Genomic DNA, 18,723 nt, shown 5'->3' with positions numbered 1-18,723 from the left:
TGCAGCACTCTGCATTTTTTTGAAATTATTACATTTTTGTATTAAAGATCCAAAGTTTGTCATGGGGGTGCCAAGGTTGTGGTGTATAGAATAGGCTAGAATGGACATTTTTGCAGACTTCTTTGGACTAAATGAACACCACATGGTTGCTAGCAATCATAGAAGTCTAGGCTCAGTGGTCCTTTCCAGTCCTACGTGCCTGATGAATTTATGCACACATTTATTTCTCAATCAGCAGCCATTACATAGAATATATCAGCATAGAAATAAATATTCCTTATATATTACAATTTAAAATTACTTATACTGCAGAATTGCAGTAGATCACTGTAACATTGGAAAGAATAAGGACATTTAAAGCATTAAGTAGGTAAGTACACTTACCAGGGAATTTCACAGCTTGGCAGTAGATGACAAGATCTGAAAGCTCTGGTGCTATCTGTCTACTTTCTTTCTTATTTTGTGGAAGATAAAATTCTTCATCCAATTCCATATCATAAACCTAAGTGACAATTCAAATGATGCATAATATGAAAATTACTGAAAATTAAAAGTATTTACCACACTTGATATATGTCCACAATTTTTTGTCATAGCGCATATATATTATCACATAATGGATCTAGGTGTTTATTAGGGCTGTGCAAAATGGCACTGTTCCATTTCGACTTGCATTTCAACGTTTCAGCGGAACAGTGGTTTGTATTTTGTTTCAATTCGAAACCGCTGTTCCGTTTCATTTGTACTGAAATATGTACTGAATATGCTGTTTTGACGTTTCGCCCATAGGCTATAATGGGGAAACTCAAAACAACCTATAACTTTGTCATTTCTGGCCTGATTTGGATGCAGCTTATGGGAACAGTAGCCCCTTCTGAGGGCATAAAGCCCACCAGTTATCAAGGAGATAGGTGCAGGGGCTCTGGATTCTGGGGCCCTGCACCTCTAGCTGCTGACAGGCAAAACTGGAACACACAGCTCAGTAACTTATGCAGTTGTTCCATTCCTCCCCCAGAGCACTGGGATTGGAAGGGACCTCAGGGAAGGATCACAGTCATTGGCCAGCTATACAGTCAATGATGAAAGCACCCCTTCCCCGCTCTGTCAATAATGAGAGCACTCCTTCCTTCCTCTTCCCCCACCCTCTCCTTACTTTAGTTTCTGTTTCCCTGCAGGCAAGCCCAGCTTAAGCTTTGCAACTCAAAACATTTTGAAAATTTTGAAACATTTCGACTTGCCTCGTTTTGTTTCGAGGCTGTTTCGAAGCTCTCTGTTTCATTTTGATTTTGCTGTTTCAAGCTCTAAACGAATCAAAACAGTGTCGACACGAAACTGCGGTGAAATTTCGCACAGCTCTAGTGTTTATCTAGTTCTCTGTGACTACATTTGTACTACAGCATAGGTTCTCAACCCATGGTATGCGTACCCCTGGGGGTACGTGAGACACAGGCAGAGAGTACGCGGGTGCGGAAAACCCCTGCAGCGGAGAGCCCCTCTGTGCCGCTGCTCCCCCTGCCACCGCCAGGTTCATGTCTGGCTGCTCGCCCCAACCCCCAAGCTGGCCAAAGACTGGTTTTAGGAGGGGGAGGGCGGGCACACAGATACCCGTGCACTCCCCACCAACAGGCAGGTAAGTTTTCTTTCTTTTTTATTCTGCCTGGGGTTTGGGAGGGGGCAGACCAAGACCCCCAGAGTGCAGGAGGGGCAGGGCACTGCCCCACTCCCTCTTGCATTGTGGGGACTGGCCCCATGACCTGGCCTGCCTGGGACCCAGTTCACTGCGGGCGGGAGGGCTGGCGGTGGCACCAGTCTCTTCCCAGTGCTTGGGGCAGGCTGTGGTGATGGGAGGGGGGATGCTGCCTGTCCCCCCAGCACCGCTGCTGCCGAATTCGGGGAAAAGCCCTGTCCTGCTGCCAGCCTAGCCTGTAGCCAGCCTGGGCTCTGGGGCAGCTGCAGCAGGCAGCAGGCAGGCTGCAAACAGCTACACCGGGCTCCGCAGCCTCGGCATCAGCTCCATGCCTGCGACTCCATGTGCACCTCAAAGCAGAGATCAGGTTTATCTCCGCTTTCTGCTCTGAGGTGTGTGTGCAGTTGCCGCGAGCACGGAGCTGATGCCGGGGCTGCGGAGCCCGGTATGGCTGGGGGCAGCCTGCTTACTGCAGCTGCCCCAGAGCCCAGCTGGCTACAAACAGCTGCACTCAGCTCCCGAGCCCCATCATGAGCTCCATGCTGGCAGCAACTGCAAGTGTACCTGAGAGCAGAGAGCAAGGACAAACTTGCTCTCTGCTTTGAGGAGCATGTGCAGTCGCTGGCATGGAGGTGATGCCGAGGCTGTGGAGTCCGGTGCAGCTGTTTGCAGCCTCCCTACTGCAGCTGCCCAGAGCCCAGGCTGGATACAGGCAGTGCCAGTGGTGGCACAGGGCTTTTATGGGCTGCGCTGCCTCAGGGCTCCCTTCCCCCGCATCTACTTGGAGCTGTGGGATGCAGGAGCAGCTCCTTTGCAGCCTCCTGGCCGCAGCCAGCCCAGGCTCTGGCTAGCTGCTGCCAGCCACAGAACCCGGGCTGCTTGCAGCAGGGCTTGCAGTCTCCCAACCACCTGCTGGGAATAGCTCGGGCTCCATGGCTAGCAGTGGAGTGCCAAGCAAAATGGCCTTACATGCCATGCTCATTAGCATAGCGTGAACATTCTCTTAATTTGCTTATTAGTGTTTCTGCTCCTTATTGTGTTATTAAGGCCTGAAATATTTGGAAGCTTTGCAGCGAAGGCTAATCAGTGCATTGGAAACCCTTCCCAGGCCAGTCTCCCCTGGGAAGTGCTCAGTGCCCTCACACATGAGTTATTTGCAACAGGACAAAGCCCTGGGAACAGACTGTGGGGAGTAGTTCTGTGCCAGGCCCCCAGGGATGGCTTTCACCACAACCTCGTAGGCCTATCTGGTCGCTGCCCTCTGCTCGGCTTTGTTTTGCTGGAAATGGATGTTCAATTTTTTTGCCATAGTTTTAAGAGGAGGAAGGGGTGAGAGAGATGGGGAAAGAGGGTGAGAGAGACAGACAGACAGACAGACAGACAAGGATATAGGGCGGGAGAGAGAGAGAGTGAGATGGGAGGGGGGAGGGTGAAGAGAGAGAGGGAAGCAGGGAGAGAGAGGGGACAGGTAGCAACCATAATTTTGGTGCAGGCAGGGGCTGCTGCAGCAGGGGCACGTATGCCCCAGGGGCTGCCGACCCCTGCCCTACCGACTTACTTCACTGCATCGTGGCCTCTGCTTCTCCCCATCACCCCAACCACCTGCCTGCTCCACAATTACGGTTGCTACCTGTCCCCCCTCTCTCCCCCTTCCCTCTCTCTCTTCACCCTCCCCACTTCCCTGTCTCGCTCTCTCTCTCTCTCTTTACCCTTGTCTGTCTCTCTCTGTTGCCCTCTTTTCCTCTCTCTCTCACCCCTTTCTCCTCTCAAAACTATGGCAAAAATATTGGTGCAGTGCACATTGTGCGGTCCTTTAAATTCCCCAACAATAATTTGGCGTGCCACGCTTTGCGTGACACTGGGTTCAGCCCTCCTAGCTTTGGCCAACATCACCTCTAGCCCAGGTACATTCTTGAGCACCCCTGGTGTAAAAGGTAGCATCCCTACCCACACCAGATCAGACACTTGTCATATCATGGCCTTATATATGCAGCCCTTCATCCAACATATGGCACACAGTAGTCTGTAAATATAAAATCCCCTGGAAAATTGAGTATTGGGGTACTTATTAAAATTTTCAGAAGTTAGGCGGTACTTGCTACTTAAAAGGTTGAGAAACACTACTACAGCATGCTCATATTGGTTATATGGCATCTTAAATACACAATCATGAGTAAGAGGATTGATATCCTATTTATCTTAGTAACTTCCCATAGATTTAATGTTCAACTGTGCCAGGCAACATAGCACATACCCATACAGGCTACACATTTTGGGTTTCATCTTGTACAATTCAGGTATGGGATGCTATATGTATAAATATGAGGTACAAGACATGACTGCAGCAAAATGTGAACCTGCATTAATGGCACTTCTGCTGTGCAATAGCCAAGCACCAGATTTTCAAAACTGGGTAAGTACTGAAATATGCAGAAAAGTATCTAACTCTGTTTAGACACCTAATCCCATTTATTTCAGTGGGAGTTAGGTGCCTAAACAACTTCAAATATCTCGGTCATAGTGGATCTCTCTCAAGGGAGACTTAGGTACCTCATTGATTTTGAAAAGCCCATTAGGAATCTCTTTACATCTTAGCCACCTAAATGACTTTAAAAAACTTGGCTCTTAATGATGTACACCTATTAACAGAAGTGAGGTCTGAGTGGAGAATGTGTAGCAACACAGCATATTTGCATCCTGAGGATGAGGCTGTAGCCCATGTGTCCCCAGATATATGAATTCTCCATGCACACCTACTTTAGCTGCTGTGGCTGACCACTAAGCACTATACAAGCAGTTGCAGAATGAAGGCCTTACATATATATCAAGAAATTGCCATTCAGGATCCTGAAGCAAGCCTGTCTCTCCAAAACTTTATTTTTAGCCACCTCTGGTACATGCTTATCAGCAAATTCAATCAGCATGAAGCAGCAGTGCATACATGCTACTTATAAAGATAAAAGATTTATTTCCTAAAGCTGGTTTCTCATTTATTAATTTGACAAAAAGTGAGAGTCCATTATTTCACCGTGCAGGTAAGTTGTGCCACACACACACGTGCAGAGTTGGGAGTTCAACAAGAAGGGCTGGTGCTCAAATTGACCTTGATGCAGTAATTTGGAGTGTGGGTTTTCCTTTATGAACAAGAGTGATTTATCTCAGTGCTGCCCAGCCTTACCACTCCCATGAGATGGGCAAGTGGTGCGGGCTGGTCAAAGTCAGCACATGAAGTCAGTCCATGGGTGCAATCCAGCATGCAGGTCCAAACCCATGAGCCCAGATCAGGCCATGCACTGGCCCAACCCCATATGCTGGCCCAATCCCATGTGCCTAGATCCTGCTGAGCACCAGCCTAATCCCGTGCACCCAGAACCAGCTGTGTGCTGGCCCGACCCCAAGTGTCTGCATCTGGTCACATGCTGGCTCAGTCTGGCCCACAGGGCTACATCATCTGGCCTGTGGGGTTCCCCATGGTTCCAAAAATTTGGCTGCAGAGAAGCAGCTATTAACACTATCACTGCTCCCCACTGCCAAATTTCCAGACCTTTGGGGAGCCCCATAAGTCAGATCACACAGTTTTATAGGTTGGATCTGGCTAATAGGAGTGGGGTTGAGTACCCTGATACATGCTAACTGTCCCTGGAGTTATGTGTAACCACTGAGGAGAAACTAGCCCCATCTGTTATAATTCTGATGCTTATCATTCAATGCTAGAGAGAGAGTGTCAAAACTGAAAAAGCTTAGAAATGTAGCACAACATCTGAAAGAAAATTCCATAGAAGGAAATTTTTAACTGAGCAAAAATAATAACAAAAGTACTTTTTATAAAAAAAAAAGAATATTTTGAAATATATTAAATATTTTGAATATATCTGAAAGAATAAGAAGGGTGGGAAACTAAGAAAATGCAGCCTCCAGGGCACAGTAAATGTGCAAAGAGATATCTACAGAGTTCAGCAAACTCTCACAATAAGAACACGCATAGAAATGGGCTGTGAAAAAAGGGGATGAATCAGCTGAAATAATGTGAAAAAATAAAAGCAATCTTAAACATGAAGTCCTTACAGTTTTGGCTGGTTTTTTTATTGCTACAAATAAGCCAAATTGAACGCTTTCTCTTAGTCCGTAGGGAGGGCCCCTGAAAAGCTGGGCCAGGAGCAGACTAAGAATCCATTGTGACTCTGAGTCACAACTTGCTTTTTGGCTCCCCTCTCACTCCATGGTGGCACAGCTCTGCTATCACCTGCAGTGAGGAGGTAGAACTAAATGGAGAACAGAATTGGGCCTTCATTACTTACACAATGTCCTTAATATCTTTTTTTAATTACCTGTTAGCAGTTTCAGCAATTATTTTCATGCTTTTTAATTCTTCAGTAGAGTTGCTGCTACTATCAGCTATCTTGCTATTAGTACAACTAACTATGGGTAGGTCTAAACTGCAGGCTGCACTGTAGAGATAGCCAAGCTAGCTGTAAAAGAGGTACACTCATGCCAGAAGCTGGCTTGATCCAATCACTATTAAAGTTAATGGAAAGATTCTCACTGATTTCATGTGGACACTGGGTTGCGGCCTCTAAAATGTGTTTGCTTATTTTTATTGCTGATGTCTGAGGGTATGATCTGTTTGTTACACCTAAAATAACTTTTGAACCCTTTTTTGCTAGATATTTGGTCCATTAACTTTGTTTTCTCCAGCCTGGTTCTTTTCTTTTAGCTGTTTGTGTATAAAAAGTACATTTGCAATCTGATGGCCCAGGCCATACACAGGCATTACATGTATAGTGCTAAATACACCCTTGTAGCATTGCAAAATATGAGTGAACAGCTATTCAGGCTGTTTGTAGTGCTACAAAGAGCGCAAAAGTACTACAAAATGTTACCTCTTTCAAAGAGGAACTTTTTGGTAGTGCTACATTTTGTAGTGCTATTAGTAATGCCCATACAGTTACATGTAGCACTGCAGGGGTCTGTAGACCCCCCAGTATCCCACAGTCCCCTACTCTCCCTCCATCCTTCCCTCCAAGGGGGAGCAGCTGGCTCTCTGACAGTCTGCCCAGAAGTGAGCTGGTAGTAGGAAGCGCCAGGACTCCTACAGCCAAGGCAGCAATTCCTCTTTCTGCTTCAAGAGTCCCAGGATGGCTGCAGCTCTGGGGCTGTGACAGAGCCACTGCTGATCAGTGGAGCTGACAGCGGCAGCCACATGCCCGGCTCTGCCAATCAACTGATTTGTGGAGCTGGGCAGTGGTGGCTCTGTCACTGCTGCAGTTGAAGCTTTGCTGGGTATAGTAGTTGTGCAACTGCCCAGCTTTGCAAATCACCTGATTAGTAGAGCATGCAGGCAGCTGGTTAGGGGGGAGAAGGGAAAGGAGCAAGGGTTAGCAAATTCCCACTGCCAGAACAGTTCTTACCCCTGCTACCTCCACAGGCACTGGTTTTGGCACTGTTTTTGGCAGCTGTTACTTTTCAGAAGCTGCCAGCTGATCACTGACAGCCTGCCCTCCTCCCTGGAGAGGAGAGGGAAGGGTGGCTTCCCTGTGGGCAAGGGGACCCAAGAAGCAGCCCCTTTTGCTCCTGACTGAAGAGCTTGCTTTTGAGGTGACTTTGTAGCTCTCCAGCAAGGGAGCTGGAACACCTTTACACCCCTAGCATGATATTTTTGTAGTGCTACAAAGTGCTGAGACACATATCCAGTCACCTAAACAACCCAAAACCTCTTGAATTTGGTCTGTGTTCTGGGGAAAGGAAAGGAAAAGAAAAGGAAAAAGCAGTATTACCTTTCCTTTATTGCTGTAAGTAATGAAATCAGTCTTCTTTATTCTCTTGGCAATTTCTTCATTATATTCAAACTGTAGCTTATCCCCAGTTGACTTACTTTCAGGTCGGTCTTCCAGAATGTTATCTGTAAATTAACAGCATTTAATTAATAATTGATGTTTAGATAACATTCAGGCAAAGAACTTTGGCTGAAAATTTTAGTTCAACTAACATGATATTGGATAAAGCTCCTAATGACACATCTGATTAATCTGATGACAAAAGAATATATTCACTGGTCAAAGCAGTTCTCCGTCAGTGATAATATTCTATTTTTAAAAATGTAGTTTTGTTCTTCTTAGCATGTGTCTCTTTCATGAAAGTTTCTTCCTTGTCTTTTTTGTTCAGTACAGGTTAACCACACAAAACCATTTCATAAACCATGAAATAAAACGGTTCTAGGTTTTCTTTTGGCAGAGCAAGAAGCCAAACTCTTGGCTAGCCATCTAAATTAAAAGGCAATATTCTTGAATTGTAGAAGTTCAAATTTAATTTAGTTACTACTCAACTATCTTAAAGTTAGCTTTACATTCTATATTTTGTTTTTCATTCCCCTGTCTGTTAGCATACACATGCACACACACATAACCCCTTTCTGATATAGCAGAAGCATTCACGTCCAAGCAGAAGAGTACCTCATGTTTTTGTAAGAAACTTAGCCTAATTGGTTTATTTGAGTAATGGAAAAGTAATGGAAAACTGTCCCAAAAGCAGGTATTTTAAATTCACTCTAGATCTACAGTATGTCATATGTGCCTTGGTAGCTTATTAGAATATATATGCTTTCTAATGCAGGTCCCTACCTTATGAAAATATTTTACCACATTTTATATTAATGAAAACAAGGAATCATGTAATAATACTATGCATTTGCAGTAAGTTGGAAATACAGTGTTAAATCCATGCAGTTAAAATGCTCAACCAAACGGCCTTTACCTTCCTGGCTGTTAGGAGCAGGGGAAGCATTAAGGACATCAGCTATAGGAAAAGAGTCAGAAAGGGAATAAGAATAAAGGAAATTAAGAAACACAGCGAAAGAAATGAAAATTAAGTGTCAGTTGTAAAATCAGAAGCATTATGTAAAACTACAATAATTGTTAAAAATAAAAAATCTCCCAAAGTTTTCAGACTATTATTTAGATTAGTTCTGCCAGAGATTATTTTAATTTAAAATAACAAAACCAAAAGGGTAACCATTATAATAAAGCAGTAAACCATGCACAGGTTACCTTGTCTAATGCACTGTGCAAATTTTTAGTTGCTGTTTCAAGTTTTTCAAAATTTCTCCTGACTAATGTTAAGTACTACTTAATGTAGAAAAGTTGTAAAATCTTCCTGGCCAGTAAATCAGAAGCATCTACATCAGACCAGCATATTTTTACATATGTCCCTTACAGATTCTTCCCCACAAGAAGAATCCTCAAGTAACAATTTAAGTTGGCTTTCTAGCTGCCTCGCTGGAGCAGGCACTAGAATCTCACCCATAATTAACTTACATGCAGCAGTGAACAGAGAAATAATTACTGAGTCTGCTTATTAAATTGATTTTTTTAGCATCTCTATGAGAGAAACAAAGAACTATTTAAATACAGGTTCTATTGTGCCAGCTGAACACAAGTACTTCACTGAAAAGAGAGCTGAACCTGGTAAACTTTCTGAACTTCACCAGTTGTATGAAGGCCAGGCATCACAGGACCTTAGTTTTAATAAATAAAATATTTCAATCTTTTGCTATATGTCTGGGTGGTATGAATTTTGCAGCCAGTTGTGATGTACCTTTATATGACACAGTTTCTGATAATGTCTGAAATCAGTAGCTAATGCCACTTCTGAACGTCTTGGGCTAGTACATCCCTAGTGTAACTTAACTGACCTTAGGGACATACTCAGTCCTCCTCTGACAAGTACCTTTGCAGAGGCCAGCAGCAGCAAGCGCTCAGTAAAATGACACTCTGCTCCTGCTCTGAAGACTGTCTGTAAAAACCAGCTTAATTGTTGGCTACCACAATTAACCCAATAATACAACAATCATTAGTTTGATTTCTGGATGCCAGCAATGTGAATGCCAAGAAAATGGCATGTTTAAGAGACATTTGGACATTTAGGCCTAGATTGTGACTATAAACCATCTGCCCTGGACAAAAGTCTCCAGGTTACTGCAGTATCCTGTGGTGGTGCCAGGTCTATGTTTCAACTTTTGACTGAGGCAAACTTAACTGATTTAAAGATATAATGGAACATATGGAAAACTGTTACAGTTGTATATTTAAAAAATTCACAAACATAATTACCATCTGAGAGAGATTCATAGTCATAGTCATATTCATCCTCTTCATCCTCCTCCTCTTCATTAGTTGTGGGGTTAACAACATTAGCACCATTACTAGCCTGTGCTTGCATGTATGCTAGTTGGTGTGCCTATAGCATCAAAGTAATTAAAAAAAGATCATAAATATTTCTAAAAATTAAACTTTCTCTTATTTGCATGTGTCTTATTTTTCTCATATGACAGATAATCTGGTTTTCTGCTTTCCCAGGAGGAAAAAACAGATTGTCATGAGCAAGATAAAATAGCATTCTAAAACTTGTTTACACAGAAAAATTATACCAGTAAAAAAGGTTTAATGTAATGTGTGAATTTAAACCACTATTGTTATACAGGTATAATTTCCCTTGTTGACACTCCTATTCTGGTGTAACAGTGCCTTTTCACAGTTTAGGATAAGTCATTTTCCACACTGGAAGTTGTAGTGGTATGGCTCTGCTGATATAGGGATAATTACAACTGCTGTAACTTTGTTTAGACAATCCCTAAAATTCCAAAGAAACTAAACTCCTCCTACATCTCAAAACGGCGTATTTACTGGAAATGATGTTTTACTGAATGGAACTGCTGTGTATCTTGCACACTGTCATATGGAGTAGAAGATAGATCTGCATGTATATTCTAGCAAAGGCATTGCTCACACCCACCTACCTAGCCACAGAATTTACATTAACCCAAAGTGATGAGAGAGGGAAGTGAATTCAATCCACAAATGAAATTTAGTGGAATTCCATTTTCCATTAAATAATCAATTTAACTCCATGTTGAATGATAATACCAAGCCTTTAGTAACAGAGTTATTATAGAGTCCATCGAAAAAAATGACAGGCTGAAGATTGGTTTAGTAAAATAAAAGAGACTATAATCCTGAGGAAGTTTGAGCTGTTGTTGCCTGTATCACATCTTATTTGTGGATACAGCTGGGACATAAACTCCATTTCTGGAAGAGCATTTCATTCATTGCATCTATTAAAAAAGATAGAGACCATTTCATGAAGGAAACAGATCTTTAAACTACTAAATGCAGCTTTTTAAATAGATATAGCTGCCTATATTGGAAATGTCATATAATAAAAATACGTTACAGTCTTCCACAGTCTAGCAAAATGAAAATATCTGTTTAGTAGGAAAATACCAGATCTGAATACAGTAAAAAAAATAGTTTAATAAATGAAAAAATGCACAAAACCCTAAAGGTCTCTCTCCATTTCTCAGTCAAAATGTATTGATGATGTCCTGGACTTGCAGTATACCCCATTTACTTTTATCAAAAATATAATGTTGTGTTATCTAGAATACTGAAAGTATCATGAAACCAAAATGCCATACTATTCTATGATGCTATACCTATATCTTTTCATTGCACCCATTTCCTTATTTGCAAACTCTGGCAATATACCATGAGTCTTCCAGTTGTTAATGGACATTAGATTGGTTCTGCTGTATACCTTAACGTGACAGTGCATTAGTGCTTTCCCCCCCTTAAATAGCCATGTATATATCAAAATGTGTTAAGAATTTTACCTTTTGCTTTAATATATCCACTGGAGTTTGATGGGCTTTGAGTTTTTTGTTTTTAAGTAGAACTTTTCTTCTCAGTTGGTCAGGTGATGGGAGCATAGGGTCATCAGAGAAGTCACTCTCAAATAAAAATTTAGTTACCAGCTTATCTCCAAATACATTCTGAAATATTGAGAATATGTGAGATATCATGAAAAAAAGTCCATTCTGTGTGCTTGGAATAATTTAGTTCAGTTTATGGCCTACCTTGAAAATTTCAGCCATTTTGCGTTGCTGAGGTAATGAACAGTGGTTTTCTATAGATATGATGATTGGCATGTCAGAGGTGATAAAGGCATTGCGATCAATAGCTTCAACTACTTCCTACAAGACCAAAAGATTTTAATAAGGACACATGGTTCAGTTCTTCTACAACATAAGTAGCTTGTAATTATGTCCATAAATAAATGATCATGAATAGCTGAAGAGGAATATACTTTCCCAGTCCAGCCTTCAGTTTCCACAATTTAAGCAGCAGGAGTCCCTAGCTTTCCACTCAGCCCTTAATGTCCTGTTATGACAAAACTAATACAGATACTTGTAGTTACAGGTAAAATAAAAATGTGGAATATTGTAGTATAAATGTTAAAAAATTAGGCACAGTTCTCAAATGTGGAAAACACAACATCCTTTTTATTTGATTATGACCAATCAAGGGAGTTTCGATTTCATATTCAACTATAGTATCAAGTGTAGTGTAAATTAGCAATCCATTAGTAACTTGTATTCTTCTGAAGGACAATTCTTGTTTAATCAAGCTAGTATCCTCATATAAAGGAAAAATATTAATTTTGTTCTTTCATTTTTGTTTTCTGGATAAAAATGATCAATCTACCTTAAAAGAGATCTTAGTTGTGAGTGTATGTCCATGATAAATGATAGGCATTCCATCATCACCATCCCAGCAGTCTAATTCCACACTCCTGCAGCCTTGTAAGAGAACCTGTAACAGAAATTAATAATTCATCCCAGGTGACCAGCAATGTTCAAAACTAAAAAGGGTTCTGCAGTATTAAACAGCAACTTGGTGGATGGGGAGAAGTTGCTTGAGCAGGTTGTCCATAAGGTCACCATCCTGGGGGGGCAGGGAATATTGGGAGGAGGACTGAAAGGAGACATCCGAAGCTCCTGTCCCAGCAGCTGCAATCAACAAATTTGGAGAGAAAGGGAAAATGAAGAACACATTGGGGGAAGAAAACAAAATGTTCCCAAGAGAAATAGAGAGAAACTTTTAAGTTTACAGTATTGCTGTGGGGGCCAAGGAAACTGGAAATTTGGTTGTATTAAGTGTTTTTTACAGGGACCTGTCAGAGCAAGTGTGTATACTACACAGCAATCTTATCTAGACCAGGGGATGGCCACTCCACTGAAGCTTTCTGGCCAAGACTTCTGTGGGATTTTGTTTGTTTGTTTTGAGAAAAGATGACCTGGCAACAGCAAAATAATACTTGTTGAAGATCATATGAGGATGTTTGGCCTGAGAAAGAAACAAGCTTCCTTGGGTACCCTAGCCTGACTTCCAGCCCATAATTTTTCACAAGACGCCTTACAAAATCACTTTTGAAGCAGGTTTTAGCCTGAACATTTTTTTCAGACTGTTCATTCTTGCTATTTCTATCATTATTTAAATAATCTATTAATGTAAGTGCTATTAGCTTTTTTATCATTGTAACCTTGTGTTCCAAATAGAGCTCTCTTGAATCAGTGTAACTTCTGGAAAAACCATAAATGATTAGGTGAAATACAATTCTCCTAAGTAAGTATATTTAAGCACACTGTATCATGGGTGGATGAAATCTTTATCCCACCTAGGAGTCTGGGGCACTGGGCTGAAACACAATCCAAATCTTCCCCAGGGAAAGAACACAGACCAGTGGATCTCAACCTTTAAGAGCAGTGGGCTGCGTGCCTGGGACCTAGCTGCACCATAGCCCATCTCTCCCCTCCAGTAGGAGAGGTGAGTAGGGAGGAAGGCAGAGGGAGATAGCTGCCAATGTCAGAGGGAGGAAAGGCAAGTGGGGAGAGAAAGAGGGAGAGAGCTTTGGAGGAGATCAGTGGTAAGCAATGGAACATGTCTGGCCAAGCTGCTTGCCAGCGATCCCCTATGCTGCATGCCAGGTCCAATCACTGGTTCTGGCCCACATGCAATAGGTTTAACACCACTGTTATACACTGTAGCAATTGCAAGTGTTAAAGATAATGGATACCTGCCTACACCCAACCCTACTTGTACACTGTTATGTGGGGCTGCCTCAGAAACCTCCTCCATAGGATCCAATATAATACAAATGTAGGGCTTCCTCATGCATAGTTTCACAGCCTCCAACCCTTTCCTCCAAACATATAGCACAGAAGAGGCACAGAGAACTCCGAACAAGCTTTTCACACGTGGATGAATTTATCCTTAATAAACTGAGTGATGAAAATTCTATTCACAGAAAGTTTGATGTTTTTGGGGTATTTGTTAAAAATAAAAAAATACAGACCCAAAACCCTCTAGAGAAAAATCCTTTTTTTCCTGTTCATCACCAGAGTCTTATAAACCGTAACATATTCCTAGAAGTAATATTATCAGAAAATCTAATATTATTAGAAATTTGTCTTTTCACTACAATGTACAGCATCTGAATAGTGTTTTTGACATTTAAATGAACTAAAACCTTAGATCCGTCTTTCCTGTGGGAAAGTCTAATTTTAGTAGGTTAGGTCAGACTGACTAGTGTCTAAAAGCTATGAATCTTAAACTAAACCCATTTTTTGTTTTAGAAAAAAGCATTTGAGCACAACTGTGCATACAAGCAGCTTTCCCACACATGTTTTCCAACATTTTATAAGCAGGGGTTTAGAACATTTCAGTTTTCAAAGCAAAAAGGTCATGTTTCTGTGACTTGCTAGTAAAATGAGTTCATGTTGAAAACTAAGCAACGATCTAATTCTGTATACCTGGCTATAAAGCTCTACTGAGGATTCTCCTTTAAGCTGATGGCCTGTGAGGTAAGTATTGTGTGAAGACTCAATGTAATAATATGACAGTGGAAATTGTAATTCTTCAACATTTTCTTGTGATTCATCATTTTTGGAGGCAAAGTTGTCTTTATCCATCAAAAATCTAGAAAAGAAAAAATGTTACTTTGTGGTGAGTATTTAGCACAAAAGACAAGTAAACAACATCACATGTATAGTAAGATATAATATGTTTAATACCTTGCAAATCCTTCAAATGAAAGCAGTCCCTGCTGGCACATATTGACACTGGGTTCAAACTTCTGTAAGAAGTAGTAACAGAATGATATTTATTTTAATCATGCTTTCTGACATTTTTACAATTTACCATTTGTACATCAAACCTATGGGTTGGTATCTGAAAGCTGCATTTATGTGCACGGATCTATTTAAAGCGCACTGAGGCGAAGGAAATATCACGAGCCACTTACAGCACCCAGCGCCATTTTTAAGGTCCTTCTGCAGCGAGCCTACCCCTACACTGATTGGCCAAGAGGGGTGCCTTTCATGTGGCCCTGGCCTCACCACCAATTGGTTGAGAAGGTTGCCCTTCATGTGGCCCTGCCCCTTATTGCTGATTGGCAGAGAGGGGCACATCTGCACAAAAGGCAGCCCTCTCAGCCAATCAGCAGTAGATGGACTAGCCACCATCTTGGTAGCTCCCCTTTGTGCAGGTGGCTTCTCCCCCCTATGGGCTGTGAGGCTGGGCTGCAGTTGCTAACGGTTCCTGCTGGGGAACCACCATTTTGTTTTTAGCAAGTTTTTTCCCCCTGGCAATTCTATAAAAATTGCAGAAGCTGCCATTTTTCGCAGTGTTTGCAGAAACCACTGTTTTTCGCGGTTTCTGCAAAAATCACAAAACTGTAATTTGAATAGGTCCCTATTTAAATGTTTTGATTACTCAGGTCTCTTCACCATACTGATAATTGATGGTGATTACTGATGTTGCACAAATTTTTAAAGTTTTTAAAATACAAAATTAGTAATGCAACAGAGCTTACAAATGCAGAATATGGACCTAAAATCAGGCACCCTTTTCTTGCCTCTTGTCCTTAAATAATACTGAATTCCTATTATGATAAAGGAAAATTACTATTTGCATTTACCAGTGTTCAGTGACAGCTTGACTTGTATCATCAAATTCTGAAGTGTCATTCTGAGACTCCTCTCTGCTTTCTGACTTTTGAACTCTGCTGTGAGTTTGTACTGTACACGCTGGGCGCATCAACATGAGATCCTTAATCTGCAGTAGCCTAATTCTACTGCACATTAGCTCATCATGGCAAAAACCATGCTAATGCACTAATGTGCAGTAGAATTAGTCTACTGCACATTAAGCATTACAAAAAGACCGTGCACCTTTGCTACTACACATTAGTGCCAGGTACCATGCATTTAAGTAGTACCTTGTGTTAGAGGTACTAAACTTAAGGCACAGTAGCAAAGGCACATTAATGCATGTGTAGACGCACCTGCTAGCATGTAAACTGTTCAAAATATTTTGATAGTTTTGTTAAATTCAATGGAGTATGATTTTGGATTACATTAGAGAAACATAAAGAGATTAAGAATTTACAATATGATACCCAGCCTTTTTTTTATAACACACAATGAACACAGTACTAAATTCACATCTCTTTGTCATATCTAATGGAAATAAAGAACATTAATGAAATAAAAGCATTTGCTCTCTTGGAAGAGAACTATTTGGGACCCTGTCCTTACCGAAGAGTAGGTGGGTCTACACAAGATGCTTAATGGTGAATTGGCATAGTTTATTGTGAAGTAAACATGTGGGTCTACTTGTGCACATGCTTACTTCATAGTAAATCTCCCTAATCCCAAGAAAATTTGCTAACTGCAAATTTACGTAGCAAATTTACTTGTCATTAGTAACTGTGCCATAGTACTTGTGTAGATGCCTGGCCAGGAACCAAATCTGCTCCGAGTCAGCTGTCCACAAGGGGGTGGGAGATAGCTCCCTGCCCCTGAGAGCTGCCTGCTGCTGGGGCGGGCTCTGCCACAGGAGCCTGGGCAAGGACTATGTCCCTCTGCCCCAGCAGCAGGGAACTACAAGCCGCTACTCCCAGATTGCAATCACGGAGCGAGGTCTGGGAGATCCTTATCTCCCAGCCCCCACTCCACCATCATGATCAGGGAGTGGGGGGCTGGGAGACCCTTATCTTTCAGCCTAAGCCCCAAGGTCAGCTGCAGAGCTTGTTCCCCACCCAGCTCTGCAAGCATGGAGCTGGGGATGAATAAGCTGGAGAGCTTGTTCCCCACACAGTTCCGTGAGCACAGAGCTGGATGGAGAACAAGGTCCCGTCTTCCCCGCTCCAGCTCTGTGCCCATGGAGCTGGCCAGGGAATAAGCTCCCCAGCCCATACTCTGCAATCACAATTGCAGTCATGGAACAGGGGCTGGGAGCTCCCTGCATGGGGACAGTTCCCCACCCAGCCTGGAGCTGGCTGGGCCCTGCCTCTGAACAGGACAGTTCCCAGCCAGCCCCAGGCTGTTTGGAGAAGCATGTACAGCCTGGAGGTGGCAGGGGACTGTCCTGTTTTGGGCAGTCCCCAGCAAATTCTGGGCTACATGTGCAGACTTCACCCGCACAGGCCAGGGCTGGCTGAGAACCATGAACAATGGATGCCCCCAGAGGCTGGGGGAGGTGAGGGTGGGCAAAGTGACTGCCCGCAAGTGGTGGTGGCAGTGGTGGGGGCGTGGCAGCGGTGAATGGGGAGCTCCTGCAGGCAGCAACAGTGGTGTCGGTGGCTGGGAGGGGAAGGGGTGGCAAGCAGCGATTGGTTGTCAGCGACCACCCACAGACCAGAGGTGGCCAGTAGTGATTGGGGACCGCCCGCAGATGCCACTAGCAGTGTCGGGGGGGGGGGGGGGGGGGCCTTGCAAGTGGCAACTGCCCACAGGAGCCATCAGCAGTGTCAGCAGCGCTCTTTGCAGGTAGTGCACTGCTAATCTCAGGGGGTACACGTGCACCCGCATGCACCCTCTACATGTCACCAATGCTGAGAACTGTCACAGTCAGGGTCAGGTCCCAGGCCCATGCCCTGATCAGGTAATTGGGTCAAAGGTCTTAGAAATAGCTGCAGGGGTGGGGCAGATTCACGATCTGCTGGTGGGGCAACTAGCACTGAGCTAGCTGCTAGCTGCTAACTGGCTGATTGAAGCAGAGGGCTGGGACCTGCCCCACCCATGCAGCTCTTTCCAAGCCCCATGTCCCTGATCAGGGAGCCAGGGCCAGGAGCTCCCTGCTGCCAGGGCAGGAGGACATTGTTCCCGCCCCAGTAGCAAGCAGCCCCCCGGGACCAGGAGACAGTTGTCTCCTGTCCCGATGCTCCTTGCCAGCCTCTGGGCTAGCAACCAGGGGGAGCCTGGAGCTCCCCCAAGTAGCCCCAGGGGCGTGCTGCAGGAACTGGGAGCAAATCTGCTCCCTAATCTGTGCATGTGTAGACACCTACCCAAAACCCCTTATTGTGCAGTATCTTACTGCACAGTAAATTTAGGTTGAAGTAAATGCATGTGTAGATGCACCCAGTTTTAAACAAACTGAAGTCTTCCAATGAGGCAGTTCGATATCTATGCAGGTGGTGATTTGGAGACAAAGAACAAACATCTGCAGAGGAAAACATAGAAGAAAGAAAATCCCTAATAAAATGATTAGACAAACTGCAAGATGTTTGTTTTACAGACCTGGATAATACTGAGGATTTCATCATAGGTGCAGTGTTCTCCTTGGCAGTTCACTAAGAAGTCATTAAGCTGCTGAATGCCTACTCCAAATATTCCTAACGATGTGCTTTCTACTCCTGTACCATTCGTTACAATACTAGCAGCAGCAATAGCATCAGATATTTGTCTCTGGTTATCTGAAAGTTGCTGTTTGCTCTTAATGAACAAACCAAGGTCCGAAACATTCCTGGTCAATAAATCTAAGAGATAAAATGGAAATATTCAATTAGTTGAATTTCAATGTTTAGAAATATTAAGTTAGACCTGAAATTATAAATAATTATTCTATTACTCAAAGGAGTAAAGTATTATTCACTCAGGGAGTAAGTCCTAATTCTCAGTAGCTATGGACCAAATCCTAGAATACTTATACACACACATACATATCCCTCACATGTAGTTCCTCTCATTTTTAAACTAATTTTTACATTTGAAATTTAGATGACAATTTAAAAAAAAAAAAGATAATGCAGTTCTTGTAAATCCCATGTGAAATCAGCATTAGAAAAGACCTTCAGGCTAGGTACAGAATTCATAGTTTCATAGTAGCTAGGGTCAGGAGGGACCTGAACAGATCATCTAGCCT

At 42.9% G+C, this 18,723-nt stretch overlaps 1 protein-coding gene across 3 annotated transcripts in view; it reads right to left on the bottom strand.

The window, feature by feature from the left end:
- Positions 1 to 18,723, bottom strand: part of PLCE1 (phospholipase C epsilon 1) — a 336,566-nt gene that overhangs the window by 31,740 nt on the left and 286,103 nt on the right. For 2 of the 3 annotated variants that reach the window (XM_025191703.1, XM_025191704.1), the window contains exons 14-23: positions 18,099 to 18,337; positions 14,592 to 14,653; positions 14,331 to 14,496; positions 12,223 to 12,330; positions 11,595 to 11,711; positions 11,352 to 11,510; positions 9,793 to 9,919; positions 8,438 to 8,479; positions 7,462 to 7,586; positions 385 to 502 (exon numbers count right to left, since the gene is read on the bottom strand). In XM_025191703.1, coding sequence (XP_025047488.1) covers positions 385 to 502; positions 7,462 to 7,586; positions 8,438 to 8,479; positions 9,793 to 9,919; positions 11,352 to 11,510; positions 11,595 to 11,711; positions 12,223 to 12,330; positions 14,331 to 14,496; positions 14,592 to 14,653; positions 18,099 to 18,337 — 1,263 coding nt within the window. The remainder of the gene's footprint in view (positions 1 to 384; positions 503 to 7,461; positions 7,587 to 8,437; positions 8,480 to 9,792; positions 9,920 to 11,351; positions 11,511 to 11,594; positions 11,712 to 12,222; positions 12,331 to 14,330; positions 14,497 to 14,591; positions 14,654 to 18,098; positions 18,338 to 18,723) is intronic. The other variant, XM_025191705.1, reaches the window with a different exon arrangement.

This window comes from Alligator sinensis, unplaced genomic scaffold, assembly GCF_000455745.1.
Source record: "Alligator sinensis unplaced genomic scaffold, ASM45574v1 scaffold472_3, whole genome shotgun sequence".
Taxonomy (NCBI): Eukaryota; Metazoa; Chordata; order Crocodylia; family Alligatoridae; genus Alligator; species Alligator sinensis.
This window is presented reverse-complemented; position numbering and strand designations above follow the sequence as displayed.